Source organism: Ursus arctos, unplaced genomic scaffold, assembly GCF_023065955.2.
Source record: "Ursus arctos isolate Adak ecotype North America unplaced genomic scaffold, UrsArc2.0 scaffold_24, whole genome shotgun sequence".
NCBI classification, from domain to species: Eukaryota; Metazoa; Chordata; class Mammalia; order Carnivora; family Ursidae; genus Ursus; species Ursus arctos.
The window spans coordinates 35,658,368-35,683,733 of NW_026622919.1; the positions used below are offsets into that span (position 1 = coordinate 35,658,368).

General features: G+C 41.7%; 1 protein-coding gene across 4 annotated transcripts in view; it reads right to left on the reverse strand.

Moving 5' to 3' along the window:
- HEATR6 (HEAT repeat containing 6) overlaps positions 1–22,088 on the reverse strand; it is a 32,152-nt gene extending 10,064 nt beyond the window's left edge. Inside the window, exons 1-13 of one of the 4 annotated variants that reach the window (XM_057317690.1) lie at positions 18,171–18,256; positions 17,745–17,843; positions 16,762–16,837; positions 15,923–16,655; positions 15,320–15,435; positions 14,368–14,482; positions 12,632–12,733; positions 11,582–11,719; positions 9,361–9,659; positions 8,209–8,386; positions 4,073–4,279; positions 3,583–3,682; positions 831–1,186 (exon numbers count right to left, since the gene is read on the reverse strand). In XM_057317690.1, the coding sequence (XP_057173673.1) occupies positions 831–1,186; positions 3,583–3,682; positions 4,073–4,279; positions 8,209–8,386; positions 9,361–9,659; positions 11,582–11,719; positions 12,632–12,733; positions 14,368–14,482; positions 15,320–15,435; positions 15,923–15,982 (1,671 nt within the window). In that variant the 5' untranslated portion in view covers positions 15,983–16,655; positions 16,762–16,837; positions 17,745–17,843; positions 18,171–18,256. Of the gene's footprint in view, positions 1–830; positions 1,187–3,582; positions 3,683–4,072; positions 4,280–8,208; positions 8,387–9,360; positions 9,660–11,581; positions 11,720–12,631; positions 12,734–14,367; positions 14,483–15,319; positions 15,436–15,922; positions 16,656–16,761; positions 17,723–17,744; positions 17,844–18,170; positions 18,279–21,848 lie in introns of those variants that run through there. The other 3 variants (XM_026517575.4, XM_044390709.2, XM_057317691.1) reach the window with 3 other exon arrangements.
- Positions 22,089–25,366: the final 3,278 nt, after the last annotated feature.

The following is a 25,366-nucleotide window of genomic DNA, read 5'->3' on the forward strand; positions in this document are numbered from 1 at the left end:
GAGGAATAACCCCCAAGACCTGAAAGCAACGCAGGGCTGCAATATCCAAAGTGCTTTAATATTACAGAAACCACTCACACTTCACAAGGGGCAGGATTCTAATGTTGAACAAAATGAACAACCATAATCTTTATTTTATGACTCAAATCAATTAACTGGATCATATCATTTCATGGTGCTTTGTAATTTATGAAATGTGTTTCGTTGAGACTGGAGATATTATTTAAGCCTGGGAATAATTTTCTGAGGCAGGGACTAATCAAATACTTCAGCTGAAGGAGGGAGCTAAGGCTGACAAAGTTTAAGGTTACAGGGCATGTTTAATAGTAACCAGACAATGAGCAGCAGAGCACAGAACCAAACCCATGTCTAAATCACAGCTGAGTACAGAAGCCACCAGTACGTTAATCTAGGATCGTTTTCTTCCTCTAAAGGAGCAATTATTTTGTTGTCTCTAAGCAGACAGAAAATGAAAGAGAAGTTATGGAGAATTACACATTTACTTAAAGTTGCAGAAATCAAAGATGAACTGTACAATTTTTTCAGAATTACTATATAATCTAGCGTACCCACCTGCCACATAAAAACGGAGGTGACTAAAATGGCTTGCAACAAAAAGGAACGCATCTGACATTTACAACCAAGTCTTCTCCCGACCTCCGCCAAAAACAAAAGAACAGAGCACTCATGCCTGAAACACACTCCCACTACCACCACGGGTTGTGGCTCAGTTTTACATTATTTTCATGGACTCCCTCCTCACAATCCATCGCCCTTTGAAGGTAGAATGATTACGTCCACTTCAGAAACGAGAAGCGGAACCCTCCTACCTGTAAGGCCTCCAGCCGCATGGGGGACGGCTCATAGGGGCTTCCTGCCGCAGAGCCAGCATCGCTACCCGAACAGGAATCCTCCCTGGGCAGTACGACGGTGGAAACGCAGAGTCGGATGAGCCAGCAGGGCTCTGAAGACCCCTTAGGGGAGCTTACTGATGCTTCTTCCAGAAAGGGTCCTGAGGGGGCTTTCTTCCACCAATCAGGAGTGCTGAGGTGGGGAGTCGCTGAATTGCTACTGCTGAGTCCAGAGGAACAGGGCTGTTGTAAAAGCAGCTGGACTTCAGGTAACGGTGCGTGAGTGGACACGATGGCTCCCAAGAGGGTGAGGCTTGACACTCGAACATTCACATCTGTCAAAGTTAGTGGGAATCACTATCACTGTGGGGTCATAACACCCCTGCAGGCAATGAAGAATTAGGGCATCCTTGGTTAACCTGCATCTAATTAAACCTCTAGCCCTAACTTCCAGTTTAGAGAACTACGTGGGACAGAAACAGAAGTTCAACAACACTGTAAAGAAACTACCCGGCAAACTGAGCATGTGAAACATGCTGGAAGACAACTGTGTGGGACGCGTCCATAAATCGGCGTGGTGAAAGAAAGGAAGGGCTGACGGGACTGCTTTAGATTAGAAGAGACTAGAGTGACAGGATAACGACACGCAATGCACAAACCGAGAATGAACCCAAGTTCTTACAAAAAACGAGGAAAGACTCTTCGAGACATATGGGGAAATGTGAATATGGAGCAGATACCAGACGATGTTATGGAATCAATGTAATTTTCTTAAGTCTGAGAATAGTGGTGTGTTTTTTAGGAGATTGTCTTTCATCTTAAAAGCTGCATGCTGAGGTATTTAGGACGAAATATCATGTAATTGACTTTTTAGAAATTGTTTTTTAAAGATTTTATTTATTTGAGAGAGAGTGAGAGCACGAGCAGGGGGAGGGGCAGAGGCAGAGGGAGAAGGAGGCTACCTGCTGAGCAGGGAACCCAAAGCGGGGCTCAATCTCAGGACCCTGAGATCATGACCTGAGCTGAAGGCAGATGCTTAATGGACTGAGCCACCCAGGCACTCCTATAATTGACTTTCGAATGGTTCAAAAATATACATATTTATACACGTATACGTATACACACATACACAGATACGTATATGCAGAAACAAAGCCAACAAAACAAATGTTAACAACAGTTAAGTCTAGGTAGAGGTATGCAGATGTTTATTGTACTATTCTCTCAAATTTCTGTGTACTATTCTTTCAAATTTCTTCTTCCATTTTAATAATTAAAATGCTGGAAGACAAGGCCAGACACCTGGAAGGGACATTTTTTTAAAAATTATTTTATTTTATTTTATTTATTTGAGAGAGAGAGCATGAGAGAGAGAGAGAGATCGCGAGTGGGGGCAGGTGTAGAGGGAGACGCAGACTCCCCACTGAGCAGGGAGCCCGATGTGGGACTCGATCCCAGGACCCTGGGATCATGACCTAAGCCGAAGGCAGACGCTTAACCCCCCGAGCGACCCAGGCGCCCTTGGAAGGGACTTTTGAGACCTGATCCATCCCCCTGTTGGCCAGTGAAGAAAAGCTGGTGTAGGGAGTGAGCAACTTGCGTTGTTTCAATCTTATCTCTGCCACTAACATGAGAGACGTCAAGGCAGGATTTATCTTTCTGGGCCCCATTTTACACATTAGGGAAACACTGGACTTAGTTTACACACCATTATCTCATGTAAGCCTTATAAAAATCTTATGAGGTGGATCTATTTCTTCCTGTTAGGAGGAAACACGGCTCTGACAGAGCTGCAATTCTGAGATGGCAGAAATGGGAATGGGCTGTAGACCCTCGGCCTGACTCTGGGTCCACTATTCCTCCCACGACGTCACAGAAACATTGCCACCTCCTTCAAGTACTAGAATTCACACTGAAAAAACTTAACTACCAGAATGTGGTCTGATCTTAAAGCTTGCAAGCAAAAGAAAAACTATTCTCCAGGCAACTGCTACAGCACTTAGATATTATGTGTGGGAGTAAGCCACAAAATAACAAGAAATAAGACTCTGTAGTCAGTGGGGATTTGAGGCTCTGGAATTTTATCCGAACTTCAGAGGAGATAATGTTAAAGAAGTTAGGTTTTACATTCCAGTTTTTCTTTCCAAAAAGAGGATGATGTCTATGTGACTCCATCCATCTGTACTTTTTTTTTTTTTAAGATTTATCTATTTATTTGAGAGAGAGAGAGGGTGCGTGTAAGGGGAGGGGGAAAGGGAGAGAGAGAATCTCAGGCAGGCTCACCACTGAGCGTGGAGCCCGACATGGGGCTCGATCTCATGACCCTGAGATCATGACCTGAGCTAAAATCAAGAGTCAGACTGCTTAACCAACTGAGCCACCCAGGCGCCCCCATCCATCCTTACTTTTGCCTGAAGGATAGGACCTGTGTATTACGTACCAGAGGGGCCCCCCCACACACACTTGTCTCACCCCTAATTCTAAAGTCACTGCACTGAAGTAGCAAAGAGCCAGTAACCCTTATAATTAATTCTCTACCTCACTTCCTTCCAGTGGTGTCTACTGGGGCTTCCGGGGTCAAAAGTGGGGTTCTAGCAATAGCTGGTTTCCCTGAAAACTTGAGGATAAGTAGAGATATTTTACAGCTATAAAAATGCTCTAAATACTTTTTAACCTAATAATCTAGATTTGATTGATATAAAAAAGCAACTGATGTTAAACTACCACCAACCTTTGTGGCGGATATAAGGTTTTATCTGGTTCCACACTTTGGTCAACAGGCTGAGTTTCAGACGGTTATAAGGTGAATTTGATACTAAATTTGCAAGGCACTGCAAAATACAAGAACAGGCTATCAATAGGTCTGATTACGCCACAGCATAGACACAAAACTTTACAGCATTTAATTAAGAAAACTCTTCATACTCATTTGAAAATTAGTCTTTTTCTTTTTTATCCTTTTTTTTTTTAGGGGAATAGCACTTGTGTTCTCATTGTTACAACTTAATACTAAAAATAGGAATATTTTTAGTAAATCATTTATCTGAACATAGAGAGATTATAGGTAAGATCAAACAAGTAGGCGCAACAGGATATCTTTAAATAAAATTCGTATTTAGTTACATTCTTAAGTCAAATTACTTTTGGACAATGTAAAACATTATACAAAATTGTAACAGACCAAATCCCTCCAAAACCTCTGGATAACGTGGCACGCTTACCTTAATGATCTGAGTAAGGGTCTGTGAGGACGTCTCGGCCACCAGAGCTAACAAAAGACATCTGTGCAATTCTCTAATGCTGGATGCAATCATCACGGAGAAGGGAGTAAAAGCCCTCCTGTGGTCACTGGTATCTTCAGCAACAGAAAGGAACTGCTTTGAGCCTTCCAAGATGGCAGATAAAACTTGCAGAGCACATGCACGTGTCTGAAATTTCAGGACGATTCCCATCAGTTAGTTAATAATCAGGAGTCAAATCCCCTACTTCCTATTTTCATTTTTAATTTTTGAAGTACTTCAGATCATCTTAACTAGGAAAACAGAGGCAGTAGGATTATCAGGTCCTAAAAGTAGCCGTGAAGTAGGCCTCTTGCCCCCCCAATTAAAAAAAAAAAAAAAACCCTACATCACATTGCTGTTAGGTTTTCTTACAGTAAGGAGTAAGTCTAAGCTATACCACACTAAGTACAAAAACTTGAAATCATGAACATGAGAATAACTTAAAGAAAAATTAGAGGCCTTGTTTATTCAAGCATAAGACCAAGGGAAAAGAGAATGAAATAACTCGTGGGGTGGGGAAAAAAATACGTGAGCCTAGAGTCTGTTCTACAGCAAACATGCTGCTTTACATGCTCTCCTGAAGCACCCATGAGTGCTCAAAGTTAAACAGGATATCAGAGACTCTGCACATTCAACTTGGCAGGCATCATTAGTGATCCAACTTTTCAGAAGCAGTCTTAGGCGCAGAAATAAACACTGAATGCAGTGAGTCTCTGATAATCAAAGAAAGGAAACCATTAACTGTAACCTTACAGATGGAAGGGAAAGTTATGTACCCCTTTGTCAATGGTCTCCTGTACTTGTCAGGAAAAGGGTCACTGGAGCAAGATTGTGTTTATAATCTTAAAAGATGACTTTCAATTGGTACTCGGATGATTTTGTGGTATTAAAAATCAGTTAAGAAAAAAAAAAGAAAGCTAATTTAACCAAAATGGAATATAGGTGATAAATGTAAGACGAATAATGTAATACCGTACCCTGTTTGGCCAGTCCCCCAAACTGCCAATTAAACACTGTCAGATATTTTTAAAATGGAGAATCAACATAATTCTAATCTAAATATTTGTTCATCATGAAACATATCTGAGTTTGTTGTGAAAAAGGATTTCCGGAAAATCTTCAATTATATAATCTCCAAGTAACAAGAATAAATCATTTTTGTACGCCTTTTGTAGCGTGGACTCACAAACAGAAACCTGAAAATTTACTGCCTTGAGAATAAATTTGTAGTATAGCACTATGAGTCTCTGGAATTAAGCGTAATCATTGATGGCAGGAAGATGACAATGTATTAGGAAACTGCGTGTGCACACGTGTGTGTGAGAGAGACAGTGCATGAGAAAGAACTTGTGCACAAGTCACAAGTCAGCTCACCCAAGAAAGACTTAGGTCAGGGGCTGGCAAATTTTTTCTGCAAAGGACCAGTAGCACATACTTTATATTTCAGATTTTGTAGGCCCAAGAGTCTCTGTTGCAATCACCCGGCCACGGTAGCACAGACATTAAACCTCTACTTCTTTAGACAGCAATTAAAAACCACGATTCCAACAGTTCACACACCAATTACAATTCAAAATCAAGTTGTGGAGAGAGATGAACTGATGCTCAAAAGTCAAAAAATTTTAGCTCAATTTACTTGGTACCCTAAGAGTGTACCTCAACCATCACAGATGAAAACAAAAGTAATGTCACTGAAATATACCACTGAGGTATGAAATCTATGTAAAAAATATGATATTGTATCAATTATACTTCTCGTAGTTCTGATTTAATTTCCTTTAAACCCTGTTTAACATATCTTTGTTGCTAAAAAAAATGCTATTTATGACACTGAATCATTTAAGTTCTGCTTCACTGACTCTTACATCAATATTTTATATACTGTTTACTGGTTCCGATCAGCACTTTCAGCAGAAATTACTGATGTGCATGCAAACCGTAAGAGGTGCAGCTCTCCAGAGAATTCATTTTGTTAAGTTCTTATTATCTGAATATTTACAATGATGGATGAAGACTTTTCAACCCGATAAACATCAGTGTGCTCCGTTTCACCAATGAGTAGTTTCACTTCCTTGGACATGCAGTCTTGTTCCAAGGTAATGAAACTGGAAAGCACTTTCCTTTTTTGCTACCTACAACGTAGCAGAAACGTCTGCTAAGGCAGCTCAATCAATCCTATGTTTTCCTTTTCTTATGTTTGTTTTGTCTCAATCTTTCTGGGAGGGTGATAAAGAAGTCACTGCTGGGAGTGGGTAGCAGTGAGGTTTCGATGCACCTGGCTGTTCCCTTCTTTGGCTTCGTCCCAGGACTGATTATTCTGCACACATGCTCAAGGTTAATTTTATTTGATTGCATTCCCAAAGCTGGTTGCCTTTAGGGTGGAGGCATTTGAACACTGTGTCAGGGTCTCTAGATCTGGAGATATCCAAGCCCAGGTCATCTATTCTTGGTTGGCTTTATGAGAGAAAACCCGATTACCTACCAGTCCATGATAGTTAAAAACTTGCTATATTCTCTTTCCTAGTTATGCTATCTATTACTCTAGATTTTGATTTGTTTCTAACATTTCATAGCTCTCTAAAAGAGAAATAAATAATCATGGAATTTCAAAATCAGGATAATTTTCAAGGTACGAAGAGGAAAGTAGGCCCCATAGTTGGTTCCTTACGTCAAGTCTTGATAATAATCTACCTTTTTAACACCCGAGGAATTTAAATAGAAGAAATTCATAAAGTAGCCATGGTATTTTTACTGATAAATTGCTCTGTGATGTCTAGAAACATACAGGATGTGCTTTCTGAAGTGCATTTCCAACATGTCAAAATGTGACCATTTCCCAAGTACCGCCCCACTGCCAAAGCCTAAAGGAAATTTCTAAGTTTTCTCCTTCTCAATTAATTGTTGTAGCATCTCCTACTGCAATTTCCTAGAAGTAATCTATCGTCAGTGTTCTGAATGGAAGAGTCCAGCCCCCTTTCCTACTGTCCGCTTCTCTTTGGAAAGCTTCTCAGTTATCAGCGCAAGCTGTGCTTCCCAGTGAATCTACCTTAGGTTGTATCATTACTGCACTTTTTTCTCATCACATTTCTTGCATTCACCAAAGTTAAAGAACCCAAAAAGACAGCAAATCAAGGAGTATTTTGCAGCTTGTAAAATTTCTCACAACACTCTAGGTCAAATGTAAACATTATAAAAATATGAACTCAATCACTTTCACGAGATCGGACTTCATGACCCCTCTGTCCTCATACCGCAGACCCACGTGGCCCATGCCCCCTTCGCTGCGTGGCTGCGGTGCGGCCACTTCACTTGGCCTGCTACTTGCTCCATAGCACTGTCTCCTCGGCTACTGCCGGCAGCTCCCCTCAGCTGGAGGCTCTGCAAGTACATGTATATTTATCTTTTATAGTAATTTTCCTTTCGATTACGAGAATGGCTTCATGACTGACTCATTTGCCACCATTCACTTCCCATTTTCCTCCCAGGTTCTCCTTTGCTATTGATTCAGTCAATCTGAAAAATTTCTGCCATTTTGAACTACTCAGGATATTGGGTATTTGCAATTTTTTGTGTGTGTATAATTGAGACCCATTTATTTTTCTTCACCCTGTAAGAGCTTTTGAAGGGTCACCTAGAAGTTTTCTTATGTTCTCTCATCATAAACATTTCTCTAAGCTTTACACGTCCTTCATAACCACTGTGGACCAAGATATTCCACTGTGTGTTTAAGCCACTTTTTATTTTCTCCTATCCCAAATACCATGGCAATCAACATTTTCATCAAAGGGAAGGAAGCACAGCTGTTTCAGTGCAGCTCAAAAGAAGTTAGAACACTCAGTGTACTCAGGCTTCAAGCGAGCCCCGGGCAGGAGGCAACCTCACTGTGACCTTTCTCAACCTGTTATTCATATAAGCCCACTCCCGATCCTCCTGCCTGTCCAGTGGTTCTCAAATCAGAACTTGGGCTGGTATTAATGAGAGCTGTCTTCAGATGAGATCAGATAAGGCAGAGAAAGCAACCAAGATGTGTCAAGCTCTTCTTCCTACTATCATGCTGAGAATTCAAACGCTCTTACCTTTGGAGAAGGATCTTTTAATGTAAGAGTCATCAAGGACACGGACTGAGGGCTGCCAAGCTCAGGTGTATCAGGAACAAAGGCTGACCAGTAGCCATAAAGAACTTTTTTTTCTATTGATTTTATAGTAGAAAGAAAACAAGCTAATGCTCCTTGGCGAACTTTGGCTTGGTAAGACCTACCCAAGAGAAGGAAGAAAAAAGTCTGTTAATAGTTTTAAAAAATACAGACATGAAAGGCTATTTATTTGAATGATACATTGAGAAACTCAACGTTCTGAATAAATCCTAAGGTAAGATGCCAACATGATATTAAAAAAATATTTTTCAATCAAAACATGTTAAAGCAATTTGTTTATATAACAAGTTAATAAAGTCGACAACATAAAACACAAATAGGGCAACAGTTTGACGTCAGGAAACTAGTGTTAGATACGAAACACTGCAGAGTATCCATTCCTCCAACAAACACGTCCGGAGTACTTAAGTACGTACCAGGCATTGGGCTGAGGCCGGCAGACATAAAGCCCGTCCGTGCCCCCGACAAGCTCATGAATGGCAGAGACAGTTAAAGAGATAACTGCAACACAGCATGATCAACACTAAGGTGGGGATAAGTCAAAGGGTCATTACGTAGGGACCTAAACCAAAACTGGGGGGAGGGGCATCAGAAAAGGCTTTTCAGAGGACGTGACTGCTGAGCTCGTACTGAAGATGAGTAGTGCTTAGCACAGCAAGAAAGCAGACAGAGTGGAAGGGAATTCCAGGCAAAGGGACCACACGTATAAAGGCAGATGAAGGGAACAAGGCAGAAGGCAGAGGAACGCAAAGCCCCGCCTAAATGAATCTTCAAGTTAAATCCCATGCACCAGTCAGGTTTTTAAGCAAAGTTATAAACTTACAAGCAACGGAGATTATAAGGCATAACAATACAACAAAATACTATTATTTGGGAGGCCTGGGTGGCTTAGTCGGTTAAGCGTCTGCCTTCGGTTCAGGTCATGATCCTGGAGTCCCAGGCTCGAGCCCCGCATCAGGCTCCCTGCTCAGCAGGAGTCTGCTTCTCCCTCTTCCCCTCACCCCACTCATGTTCTCTCTCTCTCACTCTCTCTCTCAAATAAATAAATAAAATCATTAAAAAAAATACTACTACCTCATTTTACTCTGCATGCCTCCCTCAGCATCGGAATACTCAGACTCACTACTGCTGACCCTTTTCCAGCTGGCAGAACGGACGGGCGGGGAGACTCGCTCTTTTCCCGCAGCGCCGCTTCCCTCCACCGGCGCACTCTGGCCTCCCAGGGAGGAGGAACAGGGAGTGTTCCCCTCATGCAGGTGCTCTCTGCCCGAGCCAGGGATGGGGGCTACTTCTCTTTCACCACTGGATTCTTCCTCTTCTTCTTCTCCTTGCTGGATTTTCTTCGATTTTACTTTTGATTTTTTCTTTTTATTCTGATTTTAGGAGCAAATGAAAACGTATACATGATAGCTATTGGTACTTTTCTCATTTGATACTTATTAAGTATGCCCCCAAAACGTGGTATGAGGAAAGAAGAAAAGAGGAGAAGAGAAAAAAGTGGCACTTACCTCCTACTGTGAGTCAGGTGCTATGCTAAGTGCTTACACACACCCCAGCGGGCCACGGGAAACAAGGCGGGAAGTGCATGCGACAGAGCCACGCTTCTAGCCTGGCTTTCTATTCAACCGCTGTGACTCTGAGCAAATCTAAGCCTTCCATTAGCTTGACCTTCCTCATCTGTAAGCATGAGGCTAACGCCACCTTCCCTGCACAGTTGTGAAAGCATTCAGCCGCAAGAGAATTAGAGTAAACAACTTGAGGGACAGTTTCTCAGTTCTCCCAGATAAGACACATAGCTCGCGCCACTCTAGCTAATCCACCAGATACAATGCAGGTTTTAGGGCACTGGGGTTTTGCAGATATGAAGTAAAAGCCAGTATTTTTCCTTTCTCCTACTTCCTTTCCAAATATCTTTAGAATCTGTGCTGCCCTCTGCATTCTCAAGGCCCCTGACTTTGAGAAGGAAGGTCCTCATCCCTTCGATTTTGGATTATTAACGTGGCTGCAGACTCACACCCTTTTACTTCCTATCATAGTGATTCTTCTGAGACGTGTATCTGATCACCTCACTCCCCTATATGAGTCCTCATCTCTACCGCCTGTAAGATTAAAAACTAACTCCTTAGCATACTGCATAAGACCCTTAAGATGTGGCCTCTGCTACCTACGTGTCCCAGCCTTCCCCTGCTCGCACCTGACACTCTAGCCTACTGGTTAACAAATGGGCTACGCCCATGCTCATTCTCTATGCTTACATACCTTCTGTTCCCTCCAAATAAAACACTTTCCCTCCTTTTTGTACTCTACACATTCTTAAGGTTCAGTTTGGCCACACATCTTTTAAAAAGCCCCCTCTTACTCCTCTGTTTGGATGGGTACTCTGAATGTGATCCCAGAGTACCCTGTGAATATTCTGATGAAAGAAATCACAATACTGCATTGTGGTTGTTTATTTATCCACCTTCCCCTTCTCCCCCAAACTCCAAAAAGCAGAGTTTATATCCTTAATGCTTATTAGCATAATGTCTGCGATGTAGCGGCCGTTCAGTTAATGTTGCATAAGTCAATGAGTGAAAGAATTTCTGATTATAAGCATTTTGTAAGTAATACCTGATACATTTCTAGATGTAATATTGTGGCCCATATATCTATATGCCCTAGGTTCTCCAGCGGAAACATAAGAGAGATGCCAGCTATATGGACGTGCTGCGAAAATTGGCAGTTGTAACAGAGACCTACAATATTTACCAAATAGCCTTTTACAGAGAAAGTTGGTGGGCCTGTGGTCTTGAGCATTGGGGAATGAGGATGTACAGCTTTGGGTATAAAGGGAATGTCCACTGTTACATCTGTTACACTGTCTAGAACTCTTAAAAATATAAGACACTGGGGCGCCTGGGTGGCACAGTCATTAAGTGTCTGCCTTCGGCTGAGGGCGTGATCCTGGCGTTCTGGGATCGAGCCCCACATCAGACTCCTCCGCTAGGAGCCTGCTTCTTCCCACTGCTTCTTCCCACTCCCACTGCTTGTGTTCCCTCTCTCACTGGCTGTCTCTCTCTCTGTCAAATGAATAAACAAAATCTTTAAAAAAAAAAAAAGAAAAGAAATATAAGACACTGTATAACTGGTGTTTTCAGCAGTCTGATGAATTTAAATTTACTATGCTAAAAACCCTAAACTGAAATCAAACTCAAGGTGAACCTTTGGCACAAGGAGTGACATAAACCATAGAAAACACATACAACAAGCAATTGAAGGCAGTCCACAACTTAAACCTAAGCAGACCCAGGCGTACCGCAGTTGGTCGGGAGGCGCTGGATTCGGACTGCTGTGGTTTGACAGGTGGTCGCCCATCGTACTGAGGAAGTGGAGTGGGGTATAACACCGTGGGCAGCTCTATGTTTAGTCCCGGGAGTCCATGAAACATAGATTTCTAATAATGATGATAAAGGAAACACACACACAAAATTAATCATAAAACAGAATGATTCACCATGTTCTGGACCACATTAATGAACAGATTAATGTCTAGAAGCTTATTAAGGAAATAAAAATGGACAGAAAATTGATACCTTTTAGGTTTAGAGCTTACAGAAATGTTTAATCTCATCTGGATGGATCTGGTCTGGCCAGATTAGGTTAGGCTTGACTTATAGTTTATTTACGAATTTTTTTTATTTATTAATTTTTAAAATTTATCCAACCTGTTTTATCCAATCCTTTGATCTATCTGTAATTTTTTAACCAATCTATTATTCTTATTTTGCTTATCCATGTCCACACCTAGCTGTCTATTTGGGAGATGGGACAGGGAAAGATTTGAAGTTTTAGTCATGATCAAGCTAAGTTACCATACATGACTTTGACCTGAAGCCACTTCCTGGCTGAACTGAAAGGTGGGTCTCCAGAGAGGCTGATATGACCTTCCCACTGACTGGCGGGCTCAGAAGCCAAAGGATGCAGCCCTACTGATGCCATCTTGACTGGCCTATCTACTGCATGGGCCAAGCGCCAAAGGGAAGCCCTGGTTCTTCTTTCAACTATAAACAGGTTTGGGATGAACTAAAATTAAATTATCTACAGATCATAACCTATACCTTTCCTAAATTAAGATTCATAAGTAAAGTTTTAGAATTTTGATACATTTACTTAAAACAAGGCTTACTGTTTTCAGTTCTTAATTTTAAGTGTGCTTGTATATGAACATTTGAACGATCTCTTCTAAGATATACTACCCTAAAGCTAGCTTTGGAATGATGATATAAAGTGGTCCTTAAGCCTGGGGTTTCAGTAGGAAAGACACTCGCCATGATGAGGACTTGGGTTTAAAAGGGCAATGCCTTACCTTCAGCACAGCCAGAAGGGCTCCAAGTTCCTCAGTCTGTGTCAGTTTCATCTTACCCCCATTTAGAAGAGACTGTATACCTTTTAATGCATTTTGTAACAACTAGGGGAAAGAAGAGGACAAGTTTAAAGGTAAAGGAAATGTGGTTATCCAGGGATCAACTTTCTAGCACCACTGAGGTTAGGGGAGAAAAAGTCTCTAGATGATAAAACAAAACAAAACAAAACAAACCATTCAAAAGGAGGGGGGAAAAAAAGGAAGATCCAGAGGAGAGAGCTCTGATGAACTACTATTAATTATTTTCTAGAAGACTAGAGTGCTCTCATGGAAGAGTGGTCTTATCATATATGTTTATAAGCCAGCACATACAAATGGAGAGCAAGAAAAAAAAAAAGAAGAGGTGTGTGGTGGGAAGAAGGCGATAGGGATGAAACAGTGGCAGCAGGGATCGGAAGCAGGGAGGCTGATGCAGCAACCTCCCTAGTTCTTAAAGGCAAAGGCATGTATGTGGGAGCAGGTTTCTAGAGGGCAATTCTGATCCAGATTGACCTTCTGACTCAGTAATTCTCATTAAGAAATACGATCTTGAAAAAAATACAACCCCTATGGAGAGGATGTGAACCACAGCCTTTTTCTGAAATAGTGGAAACACTGAAGAAACTTCCATTTCCACCTGTTGTGACGATGACTGTACAAGAAGCAGACCCCCTGCTATATGGGAAACTCAGCCATAATCACGGCAAGCATCTGCCAAGCACTTTAAATGCTGTATTTCATACACTGCTTGTAGGACCCCTACAAGGTCATTGCATCGTTTGTCCCATTTCAGAGAGAAGGAACAGAGAGGCTCGAGCGGTTCAGTGCCTTGCCCCAGGTCTCCCAGCAACCGCAGTCAGAAAGCAAGAGGTGCATCAATAGGTACTGAAAAGATGCCCAAGAAATATTCACTTTAAAAAGGAGATAAAGTTGTAAAACGGCATATTTAATATGACCCCACTTGAAAATTATAAAGTATGCTCATTTACATGCAGAAAAAATCTTTGGGGGCTTGAAGAACAAACTGCTCCAAATGGTTATATCTGAGCAGGGAACTATGAGGAAACTTCACCATCACAGATGATATGTGTCACTCTGATTTTAAAATATGTTTACAAATTGTCATATTTCTATCAGATTTTTAAAAAAGAAATAACATTGCAGATACTGTTGAAATCTACTCCTTTCCCTTCCATCTAAAAGATAGTTACTAGGGGTGCCGGGGTGGCTCAGCCGGTTGGGCGTCCAACTCGATTTTGACTCAGGTCACGATCTCAGGGTTGTGAGATTGAGGCCCGTGCTGGGCTCCACGCTGGGTACGTGGAGCCTGCTTGGGATTCTCTCTCCCTCTCCCTCTGCCCCTACTTGCACTCTCTCTCTCTCTTTCTAAAAAAATAAATAAATAAAATAAAATGACAGTTACTAGTCTGAATTGTATTGCTTTTGTAGTCAGGAGGGAAAAAAAATACTTTCTTTTAAAAGCTTTAAAACTGCAAAACAAAATAAACAGAAACTGTCTTGTAATTTAAACCTGAAAGAGACAATGTCCATCTTTCTAAGTTATAAACATTCCATGTAGGCCTATTATCTCTAGACAAAGCAAATTCAGCAACTAAATTATACTCTTCAGTAACAGCCTCTGTCCTGCTGCTTCTACAAACATCTATAACATGCACAAAATCAGTGGTAGCCCCACCTACCATGCAAAATGTGATATCATCCATATCAGATGACTTTGGAGACTGTAGAGTGGTCAAGAAAGCCTGGAAGCAGATATTTGGGTAGGGATCCTCCAAGTATGGCTGTCCTGGCACACTAAAACACATACAGAGAAAGCAACGCAAACTCAGTCTCCTCTGAAATGGGGCTCGCAAAAGAGTAAGAATTAAAAATAGCAGTAATACAGACCAACGGAGTTGGAATACACCCTTGGATGAAACAAGACGGCGCACTTTGGGTAATTAACTACAACTGCGGGATACCACAAGCATGGCATGAACAGGAAGGAGGAAGAGTGGTTTCCATAGGAAGAAGTTACAGAAGTCTGTAGTGGAAGAAGTATAGAGGAAGAATTCCTTTTTAGTTCTTCTTTTCAGTGCTTAAGAGGGAAATAATGCAGACAGGTCCTGTCAAGCTAGAGTCACACAGCTGAGCCGGCCCTCCTACCCACCGGACAACACTACAATACAGAGACCAGATACCACATAGCAGGTCAAGTCTGTGCACCTCAGTTTTCATTGTAGGCATCTACAACTGGGGGCTGGGATTGGTTCTGATTTCTTAGAAGAAACTGGCCTTGACAGAGGCCTCAACAAAGCTTAAATTCGGATGACTATATTCTAAAAGACTGAGTATGGTTAAAATTTACGTCAGTAGAAAACAAAACCTTGACATATTGTACATGGACTCCTTTTACTCTATTTTAGGGATAAGATCCTATTCTAGTTTTTCCTTTACTTTACCTTTTTTATAAGCAGTATTAAAGTTAAAAATAAACAATATAAGATGATCTTATTAGCAAGGAACATGGGATCCACACAGTAGTTTATTTTTGTAAGTTGGCTCTGGCTTCAGACAGACTGAACAACCCACAAAGGGCCCATGAGAGGCCCTCTCTTACCACGGCTGGGAGATGTGAGTGGATCCACATACCTGAGACATAAGTTTGCCATACAGTGCACTGCAGCTCTCCTAACTTCGGGGTCGGGCTGAGCCGAGTCACTCAATTTCATCAAAATCCCGCTCTTGCCTAGCAAGTCTGGGAGGTACTAAAACAAAATAACAGCCAATGGTCAAAGAAAGCTTCTAGGAAAATATTACTCTTCAGACAGATGTCATTTTTTTAAACTAAAGGGCAGTTAAGTACCAAAAGACCAGCTTCTAGGCAAATCTTCCAGACGGGCATGCATAGATGTGCCCCAAAACACCAGTGGGGATCACTGCTACCAGCCTAGGCAGCTGCTGAAGCTCTTTAGCCATGGGTACATGGCTGAAGGGTAACGACAATAATAACAGTATTCAATAAGAATGGTAATGATATTTACCAAGTGTCAAGCACTTTACCAGGATTGTGACACTTCCTCCTCAGAGGAACTACTGTATACATGAAGAAACGAGGTTCCGAGTGGTTGAGTAAGGGTTGCTCAGGGTCACACATTTCATGAATGACAGGACAGAAACCTCAGCGTGGGCCTGTTGGTTCACAGCCTGTGTTCCTAACCTTTTGAAGGAAAGACAGAACACAGTTTAAACTACCTTTTGACATTTTGAGCCATTGCAGTAAACCAGAGCTGCCAGGGCTTGAAGAATTTCCATGTGTGTCCAGGAACTACACTGTTGAATAGCAGAAATAGCATACGCCAACAGGAAATCCAGGTTCTGTTCATCCACAATTACCTATCGAGAGAAGAAAAAATATGCATGATCTAACTTGTAAAAAAAATATATTTTTATCCTTTCAGACACATATGCTCACCTGAATCAGGCTATGAAAGAGAGAGCAAACGTGTCCATCTTTTTGGTGTCAAAAAGATCTGCTCTAAAGGCCTTGAAAGTCTGATCAAGACAAGGCTTTCTCCTTGCCCTGCCTTGCTCATTTCCTCCCCTTTTCTCCCTCCATACAAAGTAGAACCTGGCAAAGTCCTTGTAAATTTTCCTTAAGCTAACCAGACACTGGCATATATGTGGGTAAAACTTAATCCACTGAAATTGCCTTCTACATAGTAAATGCTCAATACACTGTAAATATACATGTCTGCTCAACAGCTACTCTGTCTCACTCTGATGCAGGGAATAGGACAGGCAGAGACGGCATATCCTTGTCCTCAAGGAGTTTATAATCTTGTTGGGACAAAGTAGGCTAGTTGAAGTATCAATTCATGAATAATTGAGATAACCTGTCATCAAAAGCTAACAAGTGGGCTAAGGGCTGAGGTACCATACGTGATCAGGAATTTTTCCAACTGCCCGTGTTACAAAGGTAATATACCTGAGAACAGAAAACATTCAAAAGACAGCGTATCAGTGTGAAAAATTCTAAACTTGAAAATAGCCTCATTTCATTTAGGAAGTCACATGTAGCAGACACTGCTTACCTATCAGCATTCATCTCCTATCTCCTGCTGGCAGAGTACTGCTTTTATTTGGGTGCTCATCTCCTGCACATGAGACCTGAGGGTAAATCCCAATTAGCTAAGACAGTGGTTCTCTACCAGGGGCAATCTTATTTCCCAGGGAAATAAGATTTTTGCCCATTTGGCAGTGTCTGTAGACATTTTCAACTGTCATAACTGGAGGTATGCTACAGGCTTCTACGGGATGCTGCTAAAATCCTACAATGCGCAGGACAGCCCCCCCACAACTAAGACTCATCCAATCCAAAATATCAATAGTGCCAAGATTAAGAAACTTTGATATAAGAATTGAGCTGCACATTGTAATCATTTAGGGAGCTTAAGCCCTCCAGGTGATTCTAATGTGCAGTCAAGGCTGACCCCCTGGTTTAAGCCACTCATGATGATACCAGTCCCCTGATCAGATGGGTGCAGAAGGGTTCTCATATGACCTAGGTCTCCCCAGCCAGGTATCAGGGGAGGTCTGATGGAGAGTGTGAGAGACAAGATGCCTCGTACTTAAATCAAAGGGACACAAAATAGATCCGTCTTTTGCTTCTGCAGGATGTTATTTATTTCTTTCACACGGAATGCCTGGAACTGAAGCCGCCATCTTGATTATGAGAGATGCCCAAAACCCATACACAGACTGGTGGCAAATGAAAAAAATGCCAGTAAGTTTCTTATTATTAAGTGCCCCTTAGAGTGCCTCCCTTGGGGGTTGTGACATGAGATAATTTTTTTTTTTTTTTAAGCTATTCTAGGTTGGCTTTTCTGTTTCTTGCAGCCAAAAGAATCCTCGATTGCATAATGCTAATTGTAAGTTTTGTGCTAGCTACATTCACATACTCATGTGGTATCTTATGGTAGGTAACAGCCGCAACTTCTGAACTGTTCCTAAAAAGATATGAGATTTATTTAGGAAGTTAAGAAGGTTCTGGAGAGAGGGGAACTACAGTACAGACCTTGATATAAATATCAGGGGTCTTTTCATCTGATGTCCTCTTGCTCCCAAGCTACTTCTTATGCTCTGTGATGAACCAAGTAGACCACAAAAATGGTAGCTTTGGGAAAGGGGAAAAAAAATATTGGTAGGAAAGGAGCAGGGGATTGTTTCAACTTTTTCTTAGATATATCTTGGTCAACTACATCTTCCGTAAAAAATCCTAAATCCTGGGGGCCTCAAAGATACTGGTTTCTTGAACCAAACACAAAGGGACACCTCTAATGGACAAACTTCTAGAATTGTGCAGCATAATTTTTTTGGTCAGAATTATATTTAATATCATTCTTAGTAAGGACCTGCGTTTTGCAGCCTATCACACCTAACACAGATGTAGCATTTCAAAAGTTTAGTTTATGATGAATTCTAAGGTTATACACACAATTACCTGTAATCTGTTAAGTAAATGGTGGATAAGTTGAGACACTTTGCTGACAAGATGATTCTGATTAAGAGGCACCAGTCGGCAAGCTTGGACAAGAAGAGTACTGACAGCCTACAAAAAAAAAAAAAAAAAAAAAAAAGACAACAAAAAGGCAATATGCGTATTAGTCAAGTGAAGAATCACCCCCCACTCCATCCCTCCCTACCACCAAACACAGCCAGACACAAAAATGAAAGTGACTGTTCACACTCAAAATGAGGAAAGATGAAATCTGAGGCAGAAATTAGGGGGAAAAAATTAAATGATACCACAGAAATGGGATGTGCTAAAAAGTATAAGACTCAGTATGGTTTTTGTCAGGCTAAAGACTCCAGAGTCTACATATGTACAGACAGTGAAATTAAATAACCAAAGAAAGGCTTCCAGAATGTAAACCATGCCCTGAAGTTAAAAATACCAAAAAGTAACCAACACATAAAAAGATGCTGAACATTACTCATCATTAGGGAAATGCAAATCAAAACTACAATGAGATATCACTGCACACCTGTCAGAATGGCTAAAATCAAAAACACAAGAAACAACAGGTGTTGGCAAGGATGTGGAGAAAAAGAAACCCTCATGCACTGTTGGTGGGAATGCAAACTAGTGCAGACACTGTGGAAAAAAGTACAGAGGTTCCTCAAAAAGTTAAAAATAGAACTACCCTACAATCCAGCAATTGCACTACTGGGTATTTACCCAAAGGATACAAAACACTAATTCAAAAGGGTACATGCACCCCTATGTTTATAGCAGCATTATTTATAATAGCTAAAGTATGGAAACAGCCCAGTGTCCATCCATGGATAAATGGATAAACATGTGGTTTATATATACAATGGAATATTACTCAGCCATAAAGAAGAATGAAATCTTGCCATTTGCAACAATGTAGATGGAGCTAGAGAGTATCATGCTAAGTGAAATTAGTCAGACAAAGACAAATACCATATGATTTCATTTATCTGGGGAACTGAAGAAACAAAACAAATAAGCAAAGGGAAAAAGAGAGAGAGAGAGAGAGAGACAAACCAAGAAACAGACTCTTAACTATAGAGAACAAACTGATGGTTACCAGAGCGGAGGTGGGTGGGGAGACGGGTTAAACAGGAGATGGGGACTAAGAAGTACAGTTGTGAAGAGCATTGGGTGATGTATGGAATTGCTGAATCACTATACTGCACACCTGAAATTAATATAACACTGTATGTTACCTATATGGGAATTAAAATGTTTTTAATTAAAAAAATAGAACTCATTCATTCCTATCTTAAAAAGAAAAAGAAAGTAAGCAAACCATATTTTCAATGCCACTGGGAAAATCAGAAATGACACCTGTACAAATTTATTGTAAAATTAGGTAATTCTACAAAAAAAAAAGAGGGCAACCTATTTGCAAAGCACAGTACTCATTCATCCACTGATGTGTATTGAATTAAAAGGCTTGGAGCACCTACTATGTGCTAGGTAGTGTGCTAGATCTTTGGGTTCCAAAGATGAACAAACATACTCTTGAACTTTAAAAAGAGCTCATAGTGAGGAAGACAGAAATACTCACAAATAATTAAAGTGAATTAAATGCTGAAAGAATGAACTGCAAACTCTGTGGGGAAATGGTAATTAGGGAAGTCTTATGGAGGTGATTTTTTTTTAAACTTATTTTAGAGAGAGAGAAAAACAGCACAAGCGGGAGGGGCAGAGGAAGAAGGAGCAAGAATCCCAAGCAGATTCTGTAATAAGTGTGGAGCCTGATGTGGGGCTCGATCCCAGGGCCCTGAGATCATGACCTAAGCCGAAACCGAGAGTCTGACACTTAGCCCCTTGTGCCACTCAGGAGCCCCACGGAGGTGATTTTTTTTTTTTTTTTAGATTTTATCTATTTATTTGAGAGAGAGAGAGAGAGAGAATGAAAGAGAGAGAGAGAGCATGAGAGGGGAGAGGGTCAGAGGGAGAAGCAGACTTCCCACTGAGCAGGCAGCCCAATGTAAGACTCGATCCTGGAACTCCAGGATCATGACCTGAGCCAAAGGCAGTTGCTCAACCAACTGAGCCACCCAGGCGCCCCTCATAGAGGTGATTTTTAAGCATAATCTGGAATGATCTGAAAGATGACTAAAAATCTGCCAAACAAAGCAACAAAAGACACTGCAAGCAATGGGAATGGAGTGTGCAAAGACCTGGAATACCAGTAGGTGTGAAACACTAGTAGATGCTTGAGGAACAGCAGGTTTTAAATGACTGCACACAGGGCACAAAAGGAGAAGTGACAGGAGACTGGAAAGGCACGTATTTTTGATGGAAAAATATCAAATTATACCAATAAAGCAAAAGTTCCTTAGTACCCCCTTAATTCCATTCCACTCCCTAGTGCCACACACTATTATTTTGGTGAAAACTCTTCCATTCGTTGTTGTGAACTCTTTACATCTATATATGTACATACTCTGTTAAATGCACTCCTCACCCTATATTGGTGTCATACTGCAATGAACCATTCTGTAACTTGCTCTGACCATCTACCAATATGTACTGAAGATCTTCCCAAATCAGAGTGTTGCCTTTCTAATCATATTTTTTTCCCATAAAAGAAAAAATCACTCTAGTAGCAGAACAAAGAATGGTTTGGAGAAGAGCTAGACAGGAGGCAGAAGAGAAGTTTGAGGAAACCAGTGGAAGAGTTCAGGAAAGAGTCATCTTGCCTGAGGGCTTAAGGCACTGGCAGTGGGAACACAGAAACGGGAATGAGAAATATTTATGAGATGGAATCTGAAGAATCCAAATTGGATAGATCTGAGAGGAAGAAAAGGGAAAGCACCAGTGTTTGTGCCAGTGTGACTTGGCAGACTCGGGATGTTTCCGAGGGTTGGGGAATGGGATGGATTGTGGATACTGTGTGTCTACAGAGATGATGTAACTTCATTTTTAGGAACTGTCAAGTTTGAGGTGGCTGTGAGCACCAGAGGCAGTGGTATGACTGGGTCAAGAGTTCTGGGAGCTCAGTAAGTAGTAACCAAAGCCCGATGTGTGTGAATATTATTACTACTCAGTGTCAGAGTACTTCTGAACAGGAGGCAGAGAGGGAAGAGCTAGCACGAAAGAACAGAAAATGGCAGGGAACATGTGACAGCCTTAGGCTACAATTCTACCTCTGCTTTTTGCCAGCAATATGACATTGGATCTTTACGTGCCTCAGCATTTTTATCAATAAAGTAGATCTACTAATACCCATATTGTCAGATGCCTAGAACCGTGCACCGTACAGTACAGTGCATGATGGTCTGAGAGCCATGTATTCGATAAATGGTAGAAATGAATTTTATATACCAAGTGTTTTGTATGCAGGAAGTGGAGCTGGGGGACGGGAAGGTGGGGCCAGAGATGACACCTGCGGTGTTATCATAGCAGAAGTAATCAAGTGGGGTTTTGAAAGATGCGAGTTTGCCAAGCACTGCAGGATCTTCCAGACAGAGGGCAGAGCCTGCCACGGTCGGAAGCAGCAGGGAGCCTAAAACTAAGTAACGCGAAGCGGGGCTGGGAAAAGCCGGCGCGGCGGGCGGGAGCTACCAGCTAAGGTCCCTGAGGGTGGGGCCGGGGCCAGTAGGCGCGGCGGGAGTCCTCCCCACCCCGCACGCCGCCTACCTCCGGGGCCACGCCGCCGCTCTCGCTGTAGTTCTCGGAGATGAGCTGGTCGAAGAGCAGGTGGATCTCGGTCCGGGCGGAGTTGTTGTCCTCCGGGCGCAGGGCGCAGAGCCTAGCCGACAAGCAGCGAAATCCATTGCTCTGCTCCGGTGGTGGCTCTCGTGGCACTTCAAGCGCAGGCTCGCTCTGTGGCGAGCCGGCAAATTGTACCGCCGCCATCTTTCCTACGTAAAACAACAGGGAAGTACTTCCGGGGTATTCCCGGCTCCGCGCTCCAGCTCCGGAAATACTTCTTTAGACCGGAATTCGAGTTTCAAGACCCTAGTCCCTCCTCGGACTCCTTTGCGACTATTTGTCAGAAATTAGCTAGGAGGGTTTTTTACCTCCCACTTGTCTTTGAGTCCTGCCTGAAAAGTAGGACTCCATTTGTCCTCCTAGAAAGTGTGTTCCTGGACAGGGCTGACATGGCTGTTTAGTACTAGCGTTTCAGGCGGGCTGGAGTTGGAGAAGGGCCAATGTCGGTGGCAGTGGCAGAAACTGCTAGTTCTACGACATCCTTGATTCTTATTACATCGTGTGAGAGCCCTTGATTGGTACCCAGGCACAAAACCTCCCGGAATGAAGGGTACATTTCCCAGTACTCCTTGCAGCTGACTTGGCATCCTCCTGTGCACTTCACCACTCAAGAAAAGTAATCTGGAAGTTCAAACTGAGCCATGTAAAATATAACCTGCCTAAAGGTGACCTGGTTGAGACTTGACACCCCAAGATGAACTGTACCCTTAAAAGCAAGAAGCTGGAAAAGAAAATAGCCATTTTAAAAGCTGTAAGCAGTTTGTAGTGACCCAAGAGGTGAAGGCATGAATTTTACATTTGGTCATGTCGTGGGCCTTTGAATTATGCAAATATAAAGCAGAATTCTCATCAATGATTCTTAGGGGAAAACTTGAATGTACGTGTTTTATCCTGAGACTAAAACACTTGTGTTTAGCAATAACAATTGGGGGCATCCTTTAGAAGAGCTTGTTTCCGGAAGACTTTGGGCTTCTTTGGGGGAGAAGTACTAATGTTTTGTTTGAATTTAGATTTCATTGTGCTTGTATATTATTGCTTATTCTTGGGATGTGTGTATGTGCATGTTATGTATGTGTGTGTGTTTGTGATATTTAAGCATTTGCTCAGAGACGATTAGTAGCTGAGATCTAGTAATGGATGTGTTAGTCTGATTTCTCCCCAAAGCGGAGCCTTAGATAAGGTTGATATATGAGTGATCTATTCAGGAATGAACAGGGAAGAAAGGAGAATCAGTACACATATGTACTATTGAATTGGCCATTGCAAGGGGTGAGTGATTGCTCAATCCTCAAGATTTTCTGAGAAGCTTTATGGAATGTTCTTGGAATGCCCCTCCTGTGGAATGGAAGATGGAAGCATATAACTGTCAGCCTTTGAATTCTCTTGTCAAGCATTATCCCACCAAACATCAATTCTCCAATGTTTGTCATTTGAGCATGCATCAGTGGGTAGTGGTTCCTGCAGGAGTTTCTTCTCGTACAAAGAAGCCCTGAGGCAAAAGAGAGGTGTAGGGTACTAGGGTACCTAGGCAAGTCCAAGGCAAGTCTCTGACAAGTTATCTTGTGCTGAACTAGTAGATGCTTGTCAAAAACTGGTTGCTGTATCGATGATTAAGAGCATAAGGCCAAGAGTGTTTGAAGCAGTGCACAAGAGATATCCAACACACTGGGCTAGAAGGATGTGAGGCCTGGTCATCACCACAGTGGAGGTGGTGTGACATAGACTGTGGAAAGGATCTGGGTTTGGTGTGGCTCATCTTAGGTTGTAACATGGATGGCCCACACATACTTATTCAGGACTGTTGTGTTCTGTTACCGGTCTGTTGTGTTCTGATGGAATATACCCTTGCAGATGGCAGTGTGGTTTCTACAAGGAAATGAACAGTCTTACCCTTTGGTGATCACCAACTCAAGAAAACATACGTCAAGCTCTCAGGGAGACCTTGAGGGCACCCTTCATTAGCTTGTGTTTAAACGATGACCCCCAAAATGTGGAACTTATAGCTTGGCAAAAGTTCTCCCGAGAAAATCTCCTCACACATCCTTACTCCTCCTCACTCTTAGTATTTTTTAATCCTACAGTGACCTGGGGGCATTAAAGATGCTAAGCATGTTCACAACCATTTCCCTTTATAAATTCTGATAAGGTGATCTGGAGCCTTACTCTGAAATGTCACCTCTTTCATATTTTGGAAATCTGTCAAGACTTTATTTTTATCACCTCATTAGACTCTGGATCATTCTAACTGAAGTAGGCTTCCCCCCTCCCCTTCTAATTTGCATCCTTGTTTATTTTCTTCAGAACACTTACCATAATGTGTAGCTATCTTCTTTATTGTTATATTATCTGTTTCTTCCTCTAGAATGTGAGCTTTGTGAAGGCACACATCCAGTCTGTCTGGTTCACTATTGTATCCCTAATGCTACCACAACACCTGAGTCATGGTAGACACCTCCCAATACTTCCTGGAAGAATGAATAAATTCGCTATTTATTCAGAGCCCCCTATTTCCCATCTGTTGGTTGATGTGAAAATCAAATGGAATCTTTGTGGAAATAATTTGTAAACTATAAAGTTCTATAAATCTTAGCATCCAAATGAGGTAGACACTATTATTTCCCCCTTTTTACAGATAAAAAAAGTTTAAAAGGCTTAAAGAAAGACGATTTAAAAGGTTTAAATGGTTTGTCAAGGGCCACAGGCAGTAAATTGGCCTAAATCAGACCACAACCCAGGCCAGTTGTGATTATGAAGAACATAGACAAGAAAATGTAAGCCTATTTTTACCTCCCATGTTTTGTAATGGGGAAACCAGAAGAGAGGGGCTGGCTTTCAGGATCAAGATGAACTAGGATAGGTTAGGAAGGAGGATTGTCCTAGGCTTCTGTTCTAGAGTCCTAGAAAATTATCACTAAGCGCCATCGGCCCATCTATTTGATAATAATCATAAATTGTAGTTAACATAATTGAATGTTTTCTGGGTCAGGCACTATACCAAGCACTTTACATGAAGTAACTTATTTTGTCCTCATAGCTTTTGAAGTATATATTGTTGTACAGATCAGAAAAATGAATCGCAGAAAGGTTAGGACACTTGCTGAAGGTCACACAGTTATGTGGCAGGCCTGGGTTTGAAATTCAGAATCAGGGTTCCTAACTACTATTCTATAATGCATAGGCCCTGTAGTTGGACATGGGATTAGAGGTAAGGCCCTGACACTTACCTGCCATATGATTTTGGGCAAATTACTTAATCTCTCCAAACCTCAGCGTCCTTATATATAAAATGGTATTGATAATAAGCATAGGCACAAGGTGGTTTTAAGGGTAAATTAGATGATGCTTGTGGAGAATATAACACAGTTGCATACCAAGTGCTCAACAAATGTCATCAGTCTTCCACCTCATCAGCCCCCTTAACCAAATAACTCAAACAATGTGGG